General features: G+C 42.3%; 1 protein-coding gene across 4 annotated transcripts in view; it reads right to left on the bottom strand.

Annotated features, from left to right (window-relative positions):
• Nucleotides 1-18,408, bottom strand: part of METTL9 (methyltransferase 9, His-X-His N1(pi)-histidine) — a 34,884-nt gene that overhangs the window by 10,877 nt on the left and 5,599 nt on the right. For 3 of the 4 annotated variants that reach the window (XM_058680263.1, XM_058680262.1, XM_058680261.1), the window contains exons 2-4: nt 11,976-12,166; nt 8,468-8,677; nt 3,805-3,989 (exon numbers count right to left, since the gene is read on the bottom strand). In XM_058680263.1, coding sequence (XP_058536246.1) covers nt 3,805-3,989; nt 8,468-8,677; nt 11,976-12,166 — 586 coding nt within the window. The remainder of the gene's footprint in view (nt 1-3,804; nt 3,990-8,467; nt 8,678-11,975; nt 12,167-18,408) is intronic. The other variant, XM_058680264.1, reaches the window with a different exon arrangement.

The following is an 18,408-nucleotide window of genomic DNA, read 5'->3' as shown; positions in this document are numbered from 1 at the left end:
TATCCGGCTTTCCAATAATAATAAAATCTTTAAAAAAAAAAACTATTTCTTACAAACTGCCAATCAGTGAGGACTATCCTTTTCAAAACCCAGACAGAATTTAAAATATTTTATGATCCCTTTGAAAGCATTTTGCACTGATGTCTTCAATCAGTGGCATCAAACCTGGAAGAGGGAAGGAGGGTGATCTCACTTTAGTTGTGCAGGTGTGTGTGCACATGGGATTGCTGTGTGTTGCATACACAGTAAGTTTGTGTGTGTGTGTGTGTGTGTGTATCTTAAACTTGAAAGCAGAAAACAAAAAATGCCATAAATAATATTGTAGAGATAAATGCTGGTGTTTTATTTCTATACTCCAAAATGTAAAAATCTTGTGACTTCCTGAGGTCTCCACTGTGAGACCACTGGCTTCAAAACTACATTGGGGGTGGAGAGGAGGCAGGCACTTACTCCACTGAGTGGACAAGTGTTCATTCAAATGATTTCTTTTTCATTGCTAGAACCATTACATTTTGATACTGAATTCCAGAGCTAAAAATACACTGTTCTTTGCTGAACTAACCAGAAGACAGAAATCCCTCAAATAAACTAGTATTTGATTCAGAATATGCCTTGCCTAATGTTTTAAAGATTGATTTTTTTAAGGTGAAATTTAGAATGTACATCCTCAAAGAAGCAGCTTCTGTCTGCTAGGTCCCGCGTGTACACATGATCATTCATTTACTCACCCACTACCCAGCAATATTTACTGAGTCCTACAGTAGGACAGAAAGCAACCACTCTAACGTCAATCAAATTCCACTAATCAAACTGGCAGAATTGGGGCAGTGTCCCACACATTATTTAATCATCACAATAAATCTCAAGGAAGGTATTAATAGTCCCTTTTGTTACAGACAAAATGGTAAGCTTCACAAGAAGCCCACGTCACTGGTCCTTCAAGGGTCAGTCCTCAAAGACTAAGCTTTTCTCAGCCAACAGTCTGGCCAGAGTCCTGTCTGTCAGTTTCTGTTCAGACTAACGAGAGTGATGACACCAACCATGTCTAAGTTAACCAAACCAACAACTCTGACAGAAAAAAGGTGCCAAGAACTACATCATCCTAAAAGCACAACCCTAGCACTTTAAAAACAAAAGAAAAAAAGAAAATACTGATCAACGCTGTGATACATATAACAAGTTATGCCACTGGCAACATCGCTAGCATCTCACATGGGTGCTGATCCCAGTCCCAGCTTCTCCGTATCGGATTCAGCTCGTGGCTAACAGGCTGGGGGGAAGCAATGCAATATGCTCCAAGTACCTGGGCCCCTACTACCTATCTGGGAGACCTGGATGAAGCCCCTGGTCTTAGCAGCCAACTGGGAAGTGAACCAATACATGAACAATCTATCTCTCGGCCTCCCTGCCTCCCAACCTCCCCTTCACACACACAGGGCCACATACTTACTGTTTCTCCTCTGTAAATCTGCCTTTCAAATAAATAAATATCTAAATAGAATACAGAGCACAATGTTTCCAATTATATTCTAGAAAGTCAGCAGATCACTGTTACTACAACATGATAAAGATAATACTTTCCCAAAATAAATAAATAAAAGTCAGGTACAGATCAACTGTCCTGTATCATCACTAATGCTCATGTTTCATGCAGACCTTTTATAAACAGAATATAACAATACTTTCAAAATATAACTTGGGCCTAAAATCTAGGCCCAAAAATGCAAAGGTAAATGTTCACTATGTCAAAATTACTAATTTAATAAGTCAAAGGAGGAAAGTCTATACAATTATCTCCACAGAGTTGTTAAAAACTCAAGTGATGAGGGCAACTGTGTGGCACAATGGTTAAGGCCATCGCCTACAACGTCAGCATCCTATAAGGGTGCAGGTTTGTGTTCCAGCTGCTCCCCTTCCAATCCAGCGCCCTGTTAATGTGCCTGGGAAAGTAGCGGAAGATGACCCAAGGGCTTGGACCCCTGCGTCCACATGGACACTGGGGGGGTGAACCAACAGATGGAAGACTCTCCAAGTAAACCTTAACAAAAAAAGTTCTCAGGTGGCAAAATTTGATATTGATTTGATATTAATTCAATTTTGAGCTCTTAGTAGTATTGTATATATATATATATATATATATATATATATATACATGCAAAAGATAGCGTTGCATTTAAAGTAAAAATATTTTCATTAAAGAAGACAAATTTCCATTTTACATTATAAAACAAACTGCTGATGTTTAAAAACACATCAAGAAACACCTCAAGCAGTTATCACGCATCTAGCACTGTGTTAGTAAATGTTTAACAGCCAGCTTAGAGTAGGGAGAAGCTAATTGCAGTGTTTGTCCCCTTCCCGTAACACAAATGCCACCACCACAGTGTGCAGTTAAGCACCGAGTTTAAACCAGTTCAAAGGCAGGGTATGGCTTGAGATGCCCACATCCCACATTACAGCATCTGGGTTCAAATCTTTGCCGGATGCCCAATTTTAGCTTCCTGCTAACTCACATCTTGGGAAGCAGCTAATGCTGACTCCAGTGGCTGGGTCCCTCCCACACCAGGGGAGGAGACACAGCAGCAACATGAGCTGAGTGCCCAGTCCCAGCCACAGACGGGCCCAACTACAGCTGTTGCAGGCAGCTGAGGAGTGAACCAAGAGATAGAAGGGGTGTATGTGTCTCAGCCTTTCAAATAAATTAAAGCAAACAAAAAGTTGGTGAAATTTTTCCCAATACAACAATCAGCTCTCATGAGGCAAGCAGAGCCAGCTCCTACAGAACACACCTACAGGCAGACAACGATGACAGTGTGGATGTGCTGGAAAGGAATGCCTCTTCCTGCAAGTGGGAGTGGGAAATGGCAACCAAAGTATTTATAATGGACCTCTGTTTGCATAAATCAAATATATATACAAATTTATATTTGCAAAGACTATCTTCTGGAGAAGAAATCTTGATCAAGGGAATTGGAGTAGATGAGAACCTTTTCACTGGATGCCCCTTTGAAAGCTGCTTTAATTCTTTTTATATATAATGTTTTTACAAAAAATTACAAATTGGGCCTGGCTGGCTAAATGCTCGCCTTGCATGCACCCGGCTCTGTGTCCCGGCAGCCTCACTTCCCATCCAGCTCCCGTCTTGAGGATGGGAAAGCAGTTAAGGACAGCCCAAAGCCTTGGGACCCTGCACCCGCGTGGGAGACCTGGAGGAAGCTCCTGGCTCCTGGCTTTAGATCACCTCAGCTCTGGCCATTGCGGCCACTTGAGGAGTAAATCAGTGGACAGAAGATCTTCCTCTCTATCTCGCCTCCTCTCTGTATATCTGACTTTCCAATACAAAAAAATAAATAAATCTTAAAAAATAAAGAAAACTACAAATTAATGTGACATTAGGTCACACTTAACTGCCAGAGGTCTTAGTCAATATGCAAGCCAATGCAGCCATAACATTTAGCAAATACAAATGAGTAGATAAAAGGCATCACTTATGATAGAAAAACTTATAAGCTAATAATAAGTGGCTCAAGCTCCATTTAAAACTAGAGAACACAGATGCACTTCAGGCTGTCAATCTCAAGCAAGCAGACCATGCCAAGTATTAACTTTTATCGCTGCAAGGAAGGTAGGTACAAGAGTTCTATAAAACTTCCAGTAAGATGAACATTAGTCAAGGTGATATTTTATATGGTTTAACTGAATTATTTTAAAATCCAGATTATTCTATTTCTAAACTGAGCACAGCATTAAACTCCCAAAACTAATTAATGGCTCTCAAGCCATGATTTGGCCTGACACACTTACCGTTCTCCACATAGGGATGAAAGGGCAAGACCAGGGCAAGGATGACTCTACCCCTAGTCGGCTCCAGGACACTCCTGATATCTTTTAACAAAGTCAGGGGTTGGTCGCAGCGGTCCAGCAAATTCAAGCAGCTGATGACATCATACTGGAACCCTGTGTTCTGCCATTCATTTATGCCAAGCACTCTGGAAAACCCAGAAAGAAAGGGATTAATACAACCTCCCTTAAACATCTTTTTTTAAAAAGATTTATTTATTTTTAGAAAGATCTTTCATCTGCTGGTTCACTCCCCAAGTGGCCACAATGGCTAGAGCTGAACAAATCTGAAGCCAGGAGCCTGGAGCTGCTTCCGGGTCTCCAACACAGGTGCAGTGTCCCAAGGCTTTGGGCTATTCTCTACTGTTTTCTAGGCCACAAGCAGGAAGCTGGATGGGAAGTAGAGCATCCAGGCTATGAAACAGGAACCAAAAAGAATCCCAGTGCATGCAAGGCAAGGACTTTAGCTAATAGGCCATCACACAGGGCCCCCTTAGGCATCTTTAAAAACAACTGAGATGCCGCTCTCTGTCTTCTGATCAAAGCAAATTCAAAAACTTCGCTCCCAATTTATATCTGCAATTAATAAAAAGGCCAAGAGAAAAACAACAATATTCCTTTAAATTTAGCATTTCACATATTTCCAAATCTCAAAACATATAAAATTCCTTTATAAGAACTATTCGTGTTTAATACAAAAGTGCAAAGTAATAAAAATGGTTGTGGAAGCAAAATTTGAAACATCAGTTAATGAGTAGTACTGTCCTTTGAAAACATTCATCGGGATTAAACCATAAAATATATATATAATGCTCATGTTTTCTAGTTCTAGTGTCCCTCTTCTTCTTTTTAAAAATTTCTGAAATTCTTAGTTTTGGGAGAAGCAGAGAGACAGAGGGACAGAGCTCACGTATCTGATGGTTCACTGCCCACATGCCCACGACAGCTGAGACTGGGCCAGGCCGAAGCTGGCAGCTTTAACTCAATCCTCGTCTCCCACACGGCTGGCAGAGATCTGAGCACTCGAGCAGAACGTGCGCCGGCAGGAAGCTGGATGGGAAGCCAACGTGTAACGGGACCTCAAGCACTCAATATGGGATGCCAAGTACTCCAAGGAGCACCTGAACCTCTGTGCCAAGCTACCCAGCACTCTTTACTCTTGAGAATGAGTGGGAGTGCAATAAAATAATTTCCATTTACAACCCATGACCTTTTGAGTGCATCTCTGTTGCTAGGAGACTTTTCCTAGTCTAGAATCTTCCTATCTGAATAAAGTATACAGAAAAAGATAAAGCGCACAGCATTCTTTTAAGACTAACTGAAGAGCAGTTAAAATATCATTCTACACCCTCAACCACACACAGAACACCACTTCATGCTTTTGTCTACAGAAAGGAGAAGCTTTCATTCTAAGAGTCCATCAGCCACACCATTCTAACATTCTTATTTCTGCATTGGTTACACAACCAGAATGTGGTAGGTGAGACATGTCACGGAATCAGGAGGGAAAAGTGGGAACCAGAAAGAATCCTGGGTAAGCAAGCTTTCAATAATGCTGAGGAAGCACCAGAGACATATCAGGACCCAGGACATTCTACAAGAGCGCTGGTAAACTCACTGGTCTGATATTTTACAGCATTTCTGAGCAAAACAAAAAGGGGCAAGAGGAAGACAAGACACAGTAGGTTAAGCTATTGCCTGGGACGCCTGCATTCCACGTCAGAAGGAGAGCTCCAGACCCGTCTGCTCTGCTGTGACCCGGCCTCCTGCGAGTGCTTCCAGGAAGACAGTCAGGAATGGCACTTCCCTGAAACCCAGATGGCATTCCCAGCTCCGGGCTGCGGCCTGGCCCATCCTGGACTACTGCGGGCATTAAAGGAGTGAACCAGCAGATGGAGAATCTCCATCTCTCTGCCTTTCAGACAACTAAAAGACAAACAATCTGCAAGAGGAATTAACTATACACCCTTTCCTACAGCGTGGCTCTTCTAAAACACTATTTCTAACCTGAGGAGCAGGGTATCTGGTTCAGGAGCTTATTGTTTTCAAGACAACAAGTTAATGAATAGTTTTCCTCCCAGGAGGATTTAAGATAGCTTTTCCTTAGAGAATGACAAAGCCATCAATATTCTGAGAAATTTAAAATAAAAAACAAAACATTAACATTATAAAAAGTTACTGTTGTGTTTTAGAATTTTGAGCCACAGCCTTAAATTTTACAATGGAGTCTTCTGGCATAAACAATGACATCTGGAAACACAGAGCAAAAAATGTGGCCATTTTCTGTTTATTAATCTCTTTCAAAACTGCCATCCAGAACCTTTATTAAAGTCTGTTTTTCATGGGTTTCACATTGAAGAGAAACAAAAAACAGCTAAGTCTCAAGAAAGAGCAAAAAAAAAAATGTGGAATTAAGCTGCAATTGCCTAGCCATGCTGAATTGAGAGAACCCTAAACTTATATAACATACGAATTCCTCTTTAAAACTTTAAACCTAATACCTTCAGGGCATGCTTTGTGTTCTAAGGCTACAAGGCTGGAGGGTTAACCAGTATGAGTTTCGAATGTACACATAATATAAACCCTAGATCTACTGAGTTACTAATTTAGTTGTCTAAGATTTCACAGAAAATTCCAGTTATGCAGGGACTAAAAGCAGGAAAAGGGAGGGGGGGGCATATCATCTGAAGACAAATTTCTTTAAAGAAAAAAAAAAAAGATTTATTTATTTGGAAAGGCAGATATACAGACAGGAGAAACAGAGAGGAAGATCTGTCCACTGATTTACTCCCCAGGCAGCCGCAACGGCTAGAGCTGAGCCAACCCAAAGCTAGGAGCCTGGAGTCTCTTCAAGGTCTCTCACGTGGATGCAGGGTCCCAAGGCTTTGGCCCGTCCTTGACTGCTTTCCCAGGCCACAAGCAAGGAGCTGGATGGGAAGTGGGGCCACCGGGATTAGAACTGGCAGCCATATGGGATCCTGGCGCATGCAAGGCGAGGACTTTAGCTGCTAGGCTATCACAATGGGCCCCTGAAGACAAATTTTGAACACTTGCCTTATCTCCAACCCATTTCAAAACAATGATTATTTGGCATACGGAAAGAAGGGATGGGGTTCATGATTTTAGACATTGTTAAAAAGAGGAGCCAGTGTGTGGCAGAGCACGTTATTGCCACTGCCTGCAACACCGATATCCCATATTCAAGTCCCAGCTGATCCACTTCTGACCCAGCTCCCTCCCAATGTACCTGAAGAAGCAGCGGAAACAGCGCAAGTGTCTGGCCCTGCCCCCACGGTGGAGACTCAGATGCAATTTCTAGCTCCTGGCCTTGGCATGCCATAGCCTTTCTTTCCTTCTTTCTTCTCCTAGGAATAAATCTCTCCCCCCACCCTAATAAATAAATCTTTAAACATAAATAAATAAAATCACTGCATTTTGGAATGGTGGATTAAAATTTCTAATAGGAGGAGTACCTTTCAATTGACCCTACACAGAAAAACAGACCACCAGGACCTAAGTGAGGCAGAGTCCCGGAGTAAGGGTAGGCTTAGGAAGCACTTAGTTCAAATTCCCTTCCGTGCAAGTCTCCTCCTATGACATCCCTAACAACTAATTATTATTTTTGCTTTTTAAGATTTATTTATTTTGCTTGAAAGTCAAAATTACTAAGAGAGGGAGAGACAAGAGTGATCTTCCATCTGTTGGTTCACTTCTCAGATGGCTGCTCTGCCAGAGGTGGGCGGATCAGAAGCCGAGAGCTAGGAGGCTTTTTCCGGGACATCTTTCTCTGATTTCCCAATGGAACATGAACCGGTGCCCATATGAGATGCCAGCACACTACAGGCAGAGGATTAGGCTGCTATGCCACTGGGCCTGCCCCATCCCTAACAACTCTTAAAACACTGACAGTGGCAGGGACTCACACGGCTGCAGCTGTTATCAAGCTCGGTCTCCCGAGGCTATAACTTAACCAACTCTATCTAATTATGCCAGAGACTATCCAGAATCCTTCTTTCCATTTGAAATCCCTCCCAATATCTGTTTACAGTAATCTTCCCTTCCATCCCTCTTCTTGGTCTTTCCTTCTCCAGGAAAAAAAAATGTACATGTTTTGCAAATGTTTCAGTCCTGCTCAAAACCTATGCTGATTCTCCATCTCTAGGTGAGTCTGTAGCAGTAGAAACACGTGGATGGGAGAGTGAGTGGTGAATACCAACTTCTTCCTCCTCTGTATCCAAGGCTAACCCAGGCAAACCATCACAGGGGACTGGGTGCCACGTGCACACGCCCCACTCCCCACCCAGCAGCACACGAAATGTTCCAACAAAGAGAGCCCTGACTGAAACACCTGAGGGTCTTAAAACTACTGTGTGACACTTTATGCCTATTGTCATCAATGGCTATTATTAACAACAACAAAAAAGAAAACAGCAAGCATTGCCAAAGAGGCAGAGAAACAAGAGTCACTGTGTGTTGCTGTTGCAGGTGCTCTGGCAAAGGTATGGCAGTTCCTCAAAATACTGAGCATGGACTCACCATGTGACCCAGCAACTGCACTTCGGGGTATATGCCTCGAAGAAAATCCAAAGCCAAGCCACACTTCCCAAACCATGTCTAGGGACTGTACCTGTATTTTTTCTTCTGAAGCTGCCATATCATAGTTTCAGAAAGCTCAGTGGCATAGATTTCTTCAAAGTGAGGGCTCATGATTTTTGTGACTTCTCCATCTCCAGCACCTAAATCAAGAAGTCGATGGGTTTTCCAGTCTGGATTAATCTTAAGCAGTCTCTGAAACTGATCCGGTGAAAACACGAACATTGAGCCTCTTCCCAGCAATCTGAAAGAAACAGAGGACAAAAGTGGAAGTCTATGCAAATGAAGCATTGACAACCTTCACAACTTGCATATATTTTAATAATTTAATGCAAATGCTTATCATTTGCAGGACTAAAAAACCAGTTAATAAAATAAAAAATCTAATATCACCATTTTTTAAAAGATTTATTTATTTTTATTGGAAAGGCAGATACACAGAGAGGAAGACACAAAAAGGAAGATCTTCTATCCGCTGATTTACTCCCCAAATGGCCCCATTGGCCGGAATTGAGCTGACCTGAAGCCAGGAACCTGGAGCTTCTTTCGGGTCTCCCACACAGGTGCAGGATCCCAAGGCTTTCGGCCATCCTCGACTGCTTTCCCAGGCCACAAGCAGGGAGCTGGATGGGAAGCAGGGCTACTGGGACACAAACTGGCACTCATATGGGATTCTGGCACATGCAAGGTAAGGGCTTTGGCCACTAGGCTACCATGTTGGGTCCTCACCATTTGTTTTTACAACTAATATTCAAAAGGCATGGGGAAGGCGGGAAGAAAAATCAGAAATGGAAAACAACAGGAAGGGATAGGAAAAATTAAAAGGTGAATGGGAAGAGTTCAAGTCAAAACAAGAAGGAAAAATGGGATGAGTAACAACATACATTGAGAATCAGAAACAGTAGCCATAGAAATCAAAGAAGAAAAAAAGAATACAAAACTAAGCAATGGGTGAGAAAAAAATAACTCTAGGTAGGGTATCGGTTTTGTAAGACTGAAGAAAAAAAAAGGGGTAGACTTTGTGAGAACAGTTTGCATATGCTTCTTTTTAAAGAGGTAATTTTTTTTTTTTTTTGAAAGTCAGAGTTACAAAGAGAGAAATAGTCCAAAACAGGACCCAGGACGCAGAGTGCCAACAGGAAACCCAGCAGACAGCAGCACAGTTACAGTGTCAATGCTGACTAGCCAGAGAGCTCAAACTTAGTCACAAAGTCATTATTTTGCTTAAACTTTCCTAGTTAAAAAATAGTATGCTTCCCAAGCTCTCTGCTGGCGATGAGGAACCCTGACAGGACAATCATAAACTTGTAGAGCTCGAGGCCTTTTGGGGTTAGAGCTCCGGAGTCACTTGACTGGGTCTGTGTTGAAGGACACCAGAAGGAAAGAGGACACTGTCCAATTGCCAAAGAACATGAGTAACAGAGGCCACATCAAAAGATCGACACTGCCAAACACTAAATCAACTCCTTCAAGCCCAGTGTTTATCAAGCAGGACAGACTCTGCCCTCTAGGGGACAGTGGGAGGGTACTGAGTCAACACAATGACTTAGGAGTGCCACTGGCACTCGCTGGCCAAGGCCAGAAAAATTAGACTTTTGCAACATGTGGGACAGTCTGTGAGGAAGGCTGCCACCTAAAATTTACTCGGAGCAAGGTTTCCTCTAAACTCCTACCACAGAGATGCAGCTCTCCATTTGGTCTTCATCATAGCCCTGAATAACCATGCCAGATTCTCCAGCCAGCCTCGGTTCTCTGTAGCATCTATAGAGATGCCTCTTTCTTACAAAATAAACTCTGTAAGCAGCTGTCAAGTCTCCCTTTACTCAGCTTTCTCCTTTCTAATATAAAGAAGTCTGATATGCACCTTAATTTAAGAAGATACCATAATACTCATTTCTGTGAGAGCCAGTTGGAACGATATACCAGTGCCAGGCGCAGGAAGCACCAAGAGGCTCTAACGAGGCATAGAGGTACAAGTGGGAGTGACGAGGGTAGGGGGACACACTCAAAAGAAAAAAAGCACAAAAGTTACAATTCAGGAGTTTATTAATTTCATTGTGTCTGATTATAGAGAAGAGAATTTTAACCAGGGTCTAGGAGACAGAAAAAGGGGAAAGTGATTCAAATTCTGCTACTTTAAAATTATATTCAAAATGGTGAATGGAGTACTTTCTGAAGAGAAATTCCTTATCTTTTATCACTCTCGAAAAGATACAGGACTCCAAAAAGGACAAGGGTCTCCACAGCGGTGACTCATCTCATTTCCAAAGAAATAAAAAGGGTATGGAACAGAAATTCAGCACAACCCAATGTCAGGCACAACATGTCAGGTTGAGTTACAGCTGCTTCCGGAAGCAAACATAAAACAATATCACACAAAAAACACAGAAGAGCCAGTTAGGATGTTGAGAGAGGATATGCAGTGCATGAAAACACGTTTAAGGACCAGAAGATGGACTGGGAACCTAGACTCCACTCAGAAGAATACAAAACCTGGGGCCAACACTGCAGTACTGCTGGCCAAGCCACTGCTTACAATGCTAACATCCCCTATCAGATTGCTGAGGGTTATTCCACTTCTGATCCAGCCTCCTGTTAATGCACCCAGGGGACAACATGAGATGGCTTAAGTATTTGGGCCCCTGTCACCCATGTCAGAAAATAGATGAAGTCATTTCCAGACACTGCGGTTGCAACCATTTGGAAAGAGAGCCTGAAGACTAAAGATCTCTCTCCCCCATCACCACTTCTCTCTATCACTCTGCCTTTCAACTAAATAAATAAATAAATAAATCTTGGGCGTGGCGTAATAGCTTAGCAGCTAAAGCCCTCGCCCTGCATGTGCCAGGATTCCATATGGGCGCCGGTTCTAATCCCGGTGGCCCCACTTCCCATCCAGCTCCCTGCTTGTGGCCTGGGAAAGCAGTCAAGGACGGCCCAAAGCCTTGGGACCCTGCATCCATGTGAGAGGCCTGAAAAAAGCTCCAGGCTCCTGGCTTTGGATTGGCTCAGCTCCAGCCACCACGGCCACTTGGGGAGTAAATCTTCAGATGGAAGATCTTCCTCTTTGTCTCTCCTCCTTTCTGTATATCTAACTTTCGAACAAAATAGATAAATCTTTAAAACAAAACACAGAAACTCAGGGCCCCCTCCAGACTTACTGAATCACAATCTGTACTTTAACAAGATTCTCCAGGTGAATTCTGTGCCTATCAAAGCTGAGAAATACTGCCCTGAGTAATTTCCACCACACAAACAGACCAGGCTCTCTGTCAAGTGCTGGTGAATCTCTATGCAGCCTGGCCTCTCATTTCTTTGTGGAGATGCTCGTCTGATCTGTCAGGCATATTCTTTTCATTAAACTTCATCAGCACACTTACCGCTAAAAAATATAAAACGTGTAACTGCAGCAGGCTGCCAAGGACTGGCTAGCAGAAGTGTTGCAGCTCAGGCGGTTAATACCGTGAACAAGATGATTTTGAACATGTCTCCTTTTTTTAAACCCAAGATAAAGGAAAACAAAATGTACAAGATTCACTTACCCATTGATAGATGTTCTAGACATAAACAGGCTAAAAACAGATGACACAAAAGAATGATATAACTGGATAAATAGCCAGCCTGATTTCTCAATGCTGTTGTTTAAGAAGATCTGTGTTCCTTGATCAAGGTAACTCTGAACAAAGACACCCTGGAGGGATTCACATAATTTTTCTCTGTTGCACACATACCACTAAAAAAGAAAAGAAAGAACAAAAATGTAAAACACATAACTGAAATGTCACTTAAGAAATCCCAGAACATAAAATAGAAGACAAATCAAGCCTATAGTTTCTAAATATAATTTCATGGGGCTAGGAAGTTAATAATTTTTCTCTTATACAACCTTAAAGCATAAAATGTTTCTTCAGACATGACTTCTCATTTAAAGGCTGGTAGAGGGGATGAGAGAGGGTGAAATGGCTTTCAAGTCAATGCTGTTTAGCAGGTGGCAGAACCAGACCATCAGCCCAGGTATTGACCCCTGATCCAGGGCTTCACCCGGATCTAGAAAAGCTGTTGCCTCTCTGTCTCGGAGGTTTAACTTCAGAAAGCAAATTATTAATCCTGCTTTTAGATTATAAAAACCAATCACAGTTAGCCAACGAGTTGACTCAAATCCATCAAATAAATCAATGGCAGAGTAAGGAGCAGAATTTAACACCCAGCGAACAGACTGTACCAAAGAGCTCTTTAGAAACCTTGAGGTATGCTTTACACATAACATTCTCACTGGGAAAAACCCACTCAGCAAAGATAAGCAGTTACTTATGGTCATACTGCAATCAAAGGGCAGACAAAGTAATAACATGCTAACAACCAAATTCCCAGAAACAGACTCTAAAGAGAATGTTCTCATAACAAAATACAAGAGCTTCAACTGCAGGTGGAATTTAATCCTCCACAGTTAATGTTTTCCACTTCCTCTTAGAGCTAGTGTACTAGAGAAGCAGAGAAATAAACAGCACATCAGCTTTAGGTTGCCAGAAGTCAAGTCCTGGCTTTGACATTCCTATGTGAGCTCAAAGTTCAGTAAACACTAAGTCTCCACTCATTCACTGGTATCCAATTATCCTTGTAGAATAACTAAAAGGATCTAACAAAACAATGCAGGCAAGTCCTCCTCAACATGATACAAAGCACAAAGTGAGAACTTTATAGTTATGACATCAATATGAGATTCCTTTAGTGTGGCCTGATAAACAAAAGTAAGTCCACTAAGAACCGTGATGAATCTGCGAAGTACATCAGCTACTATTAACCCATTGTCTGCTATGAAACAACCAATATTTCCCAATAGGAAGTCTATTTGCAAAAAGCAACTTCCTTCTGACAAGTTTCAGCAGCAGGTGTCTCAAAGCTGCTTACACAATTGGTGAACCAATTTTACAGCCATTCTAAGCTTGCTTAATGTTAGGCAAAATCTTGAGCAACATTCCCGTCACCAACATCAAAAGCAACCAGTTTCAAGCCAACACAAACAAGTACACAGGTACCCTGCATTTCAATGATTAATCACTTTACAAATCCTGTACCCTCCATTGCATCAACAAAGTTGTCCCGTTGTAGATTTATTTGTGCTAATTTGCCATTTAATGACTTAGCAAAACTAGACAAATGAGATTTTGCCAAACTTAGAAGATTTTGCGCAGCAAGAGAAACTAAAGAGTGAAAAGACAACCAACAAAAGGGAAGAACACATTTGCAGGTATTTATGTGACAAAGTACTAATATCCAGAAAATATAAGGAACTCGAAAAAACTCAACAATAAAACCACCAGTCCAGTTGAGAAAGGGGTAAAGATCTGAAGAGACATATCTTACAGAAATACAAATAACCAACAAATAAATGGCCAACAATATCACTAGCCAAGGAGTTAAAATTGTTATTATGAAAAAAGACAAGTGCTGGTGAGAATGTGAAGAAAGAAACTCATGCACAGGTTGGAAGAGGGTGATGTAAGTCAGCACAGCCGCTGTGGAAAACGGCAGAGTTCTCGACTAGAAATAAAACGCCATGCAGACCAACAATCCCTACCGCGTACAGAGCCAAAGCCATGAAATCGCTGTATCCAAGAGACAGCACCATGTTTACCACAGCACTCTTCACAATAACCAGTCAGAGGAATCAACCACGGGATCCAGCAACAGATAAATGAGTAAAGAAAATGTGACATATATATATACACACAAAGGAATATTATTCCATCAGTTTTTTCGAAAGTCAGATATACAGAGAGGAGGAGAGACAGAGAGGAAGATCTTCTGTCCAATGATTCACTCCCCAAGTGCCTGCAATGGTCGAAACTGAGCCGATCTGAAGCCAGAAGCTCGGAGCCTCTTCCGGGTCTCCCATGTGGGTGCAGGGTTCCCAGACTTGTAGCGGGGAGGAAGGAAGGAAAGAAGGAAAGAGAGAAAGAGAGAGAGAGAGAAAAGAAAAGAAAAGAAAAGAAAAGAAAAGAAAAGAAAAGAAAAGAAAAGAAAAGAAAAGAAAAGAAAACCAGCATGCATGTAGGACTACCTGCCAATTAAATTGAACTGGATGTGCCTAGCAAAAAAAAAAAAAGAGTAGATAAATTCCTACGGGTCAGTATTTCTTAACCCTGGCATAACTGATGGGTGTTAGGGGCTGTCCTGTGCATTACAGGTTATTTACCCACATTGCTAGCCTTCCCGCATCAGGTGCCTGCAGAAATACCCCAAACTGACAGGCCAAAATGTCCCAGGTATTCCCAACATCCCCTGCGGGAAACAAAATTGCTACTGCTTGAGAACCCCTTCATGGATTTACCCAGAAAAAATGTTGCTGCTGAGACAATACAAGTATACTCCCTAACTCTCCCACCTTGTGTTCTAGGAACTTCAGCTAACAAAACTAAAAGCTGTACTCCCTGGTCTTAAAGAAAAGAAGCTTTGTTCCAATGGGAAAATTAATAAGAAATCACAAGAAACAAGTAATGAGACTAAGATCTCAGCTAGGACCTTCAAAGCCTTAAAGAAGTAGTCAGCTAGTCCTTCAGCCAACCAGGGAGAAAATTAGTCTAAGAGCTCCTAAGCCCTTTTGACAGTCTCCTGGAACAGCACCGGGTAGCCTTTCTGCAGGATCCTATGCATTTCCAGGCAGATGCCTTATGTGTGCACAAAGTAGCAGGCTTGTTTTCACATTGCCAAGATGAGTGCCAGCTCTACTGTGGGGCGGACTCCCCAGGTACTGCAGAAGCATCCCATTGGCATCTGCCTTCAAAGCTTGCTTAAATTTTGTTCCCTCTAAATAACAAGGAAATCTTTTGAATACCAAAACCATAATCAAATCAGAATTATTGCATGCAGTCATTTGTTGATACAAAGAATTAAATGGGATATGATAACTAAACATAACATCTTCTAAAAATGAAAACAGTAACACTCTGTCCCTACAAGACTGCAGAGACATTAATAACCAGCCAAAAATACACAAACACAGGCTTTCCAAACGTGTGTCTGACAGTATTAGCTCATGTTATGAGTATGGCGGGATTTATCGCCCCAAAACTCATACAGATGTTTCATTTTTATCTCTGATGTCTTAATGTTAGTGGTTAATGGATTAAAAGTGAAAATTTCACCTGTGATAGATAAGAGGTGGGGGTCAGTGGGAGATCTTCAGGTCATTGGAAGTATACCCTCCAGATCTTATGAAAGTACAGATCCTTATCTGAGTTCAAGTTAAGATTCACATTCATTTCTATTTCTATTTCTCTATTTCTCTCTCTCTCTCTCTCTCTCTCTCTCTCTCTTTCTCTCTCTCTCCTCCCTTCCTCCCCTCCCCCTCCCCCCAGCCAGCTTGGCTGTGATTGTGCCTCTGCACCTGCCTTCACAGAAGCCACACTATGCGGCTTCCTGATCTGGAACTGTAATTTCCAAACTGTAAGCTAAAATAACTTTGCTTTTGCAAAGCAGCTCCTCTCAGGTATTTTAAAGGTACAGAAAGCAGACTAAACAGGATCACGTCGTCTAAATTTTTCTTCATTAAGTCCATGAACATTATCTAACGTTTATATAATCTTGACTGAATTATTCCTTCAAAGTAAGAATGCAATTTTTTTTTTGGTTAAATGACACTTGTTTATCAGACTGAAGGACACAGTTAAAAGTCTGAAATTAGTTCTTGGAGTTTCTCAACTAGTCAAGCATGTACAGCAGCTACAATAGTCTCCTTTTTCCCCCACTGTACATTCTGAGTACTCTAACAGGACTGGAAAGTTAGATTAAACCAGCTTAACCGCGGTATACACTCAGCCTAGTGGTTAAGACCTGATGAAGATGCCCTGGTTCCGCACGGAGTGCATGAGCTCCAGTCCCAGGGTTGGCTCCTGACTCCAGCTTCCTGCTCATGCAGATCCTGGAATGCGGTGTGGTGAGCTCAAGTAGCTGGGTTCCTGCCACCCACACGGGAAACTTGAACTGAGTTCCCAGCTTCCCTGCTGGTCCGGCATTCAGTCTCAGCCCCTGCTGATTCTTGGGAATGAACCAGCAGAAAGGATCTTTCTCTCCCTCTCAGACTCTTTTTTTTTTTTTTAAGACTTCTGTATTTATTTTTAAAGACTTATCTATTTATTTAAAAGTTGGAGTCACAAAGGGAGAGAAGGAGAGACAGAAATCTTCACCCACTGGTTCACTCCCCAACTGATACTGATTCATATCCTGGCTGTTCTACTTCCAACTCAGCTCCCTGCTTATGTCCCTGGGAAAGCAACAGAAGATAGCCCACGTCCTTGGGCCCCTCATCTACGTGCGACACCAGAGAGAAGCTCCTGCCTCCTGGCTTCAAACTGGCCCAGCTTTGGCCTTTGCAGCCATCCAAGGAATGAACTAGAGGATAGAAGCGCCCTCTCACCCTAGTGTTCTCTCGTTCTCTCTCCATCCCTCCCTCTCTGTGTGTATTTCCTCCATTTCTCTGCTTTTATTGAAAAAAAAAAGTAGGCATAAACTGGCCAGAACTTCAAACATACACTATTGTCTTACTTTCATCATAAACTGACAAGTTTCACATATTTTTCTGACACTTCACCTAACTTCAAAGTCTGCACAGAAGGGGTGGGCACAGCAGCCCATTAAGATGAACCCATTCACACCTCCTCTCAAACACAAGATTTACTAGAAGGAATATCACCAAGCAGTGGGAAATCCCATGGCCACAAGTCAGACAGAGTTGGGTGTACAACCTGACTCTGCCACCTGTAACTGTGCTCCTAGCCTTAACCTTCATTCACTGAAGCAGAACTGTATTAACAGACATATTTCCAATGCTTTCTATTGTATGACAGAAGCACAGTAACTGTTTATATCTTTCCCCTTTATTGTCCAACAGAACAGAGGTCAGTTCAAGGGAATGTCGAAAACTGCACCAGGCACCCTGTCATTCTCAAAAGAAATGGGCAACCAAGACCTGAAGTACTCAGGGCCACCGAGAACAATCCAAAGGTTCCACAGCTTGGGGTCCATGAACACTATCTCTTCTGCCACATGGAGCGGTCAGACCAATCCCACTGACCTTCACCACCTAGGATTCAAAAGCCACATTCTGAGATTCTGCCATGTTAACCAAACCAGGCCGAGCAGCTCACCACGGATGCCTCCTTCCAGCTAAGCACAGAAGAGAAGTAAATGGCCAATCCTTGAGCAGATTAAATTGCTTCAGTTTTGATTTGCTACATTACTAACAATCCTCTTTTCGAATACGCACTCATTGTTAGTACTTTATGATCCTAAGATTATACAGCAAAGCTTCCAAGGCTCTAAACAACAGAGTCTTTTTACTGGAACTTCCCCCAGCTGGGCTGAGGCACTTTCAAAGGGAAACATCAAGATCCCTGCTACCCAGCAGAAAGACAGCCTGGTGTGTTGTGGGATGGAAGCACACACTCGCACAAGGTTTCAGTGCAGGTTGTAAGGAAAGAAACCCTTTCCAAAATTGCTTTGGTATTCGGGTTGCAGGGACCTTGGCACGAGGAAAAGCAGCTGAGAGGCACACTGACCCATCAGGGCACGCCTGGCCAGCTGGCAGATGGCCCTGACACACTGCTAACCCAGGCCTCACTTGCTCAGCCTCCACAAGGCAAATGAGTAGTAAAATAACAGGAAACTGGATCCACCCCTCAGCACATCTGACGAGGCAGAGAGCGTCCAGGTACATGCCCGTTTGGGGAAAAGAAACGGAAAAGCAAGCAAATTATTTCAATCAATTCTTCTTGAATCCATCATCGCCTGTGGCATAGCACAGTTCTGAGCTTATATAAGATGGAAAAAATAAATCACAGATACACATCTGCTTGCAATTTTGTTATGCTTTAACACTTCCACATACTGAATATTTTCTGAGCTTCAAAAAAAAAACTTTATAGTATCTCACCTGGAAAAACTGTCATGATTTGGTTCCAACAACTTCCATAACAA

This window comes from Ochotona princeps, chromosome 24 (assembly GCF_030435755.1).
Source record: "Ochotona princeps isolate mOchPri1 chromosome 24, mOchPri1.hap1, whole genome shotgun sequence".
NCBI classification, from domain to species: Eukaryota; Metazoa; Chordata; class Mammalia; order Lagomorpha; family Ochotonidae; genus Ochotona; species Ochotona princeps.
Note: the sequence above shows the minus strand (reverse complement) of the source record. Positions and strands in the feature narration are given on the sequence as shown.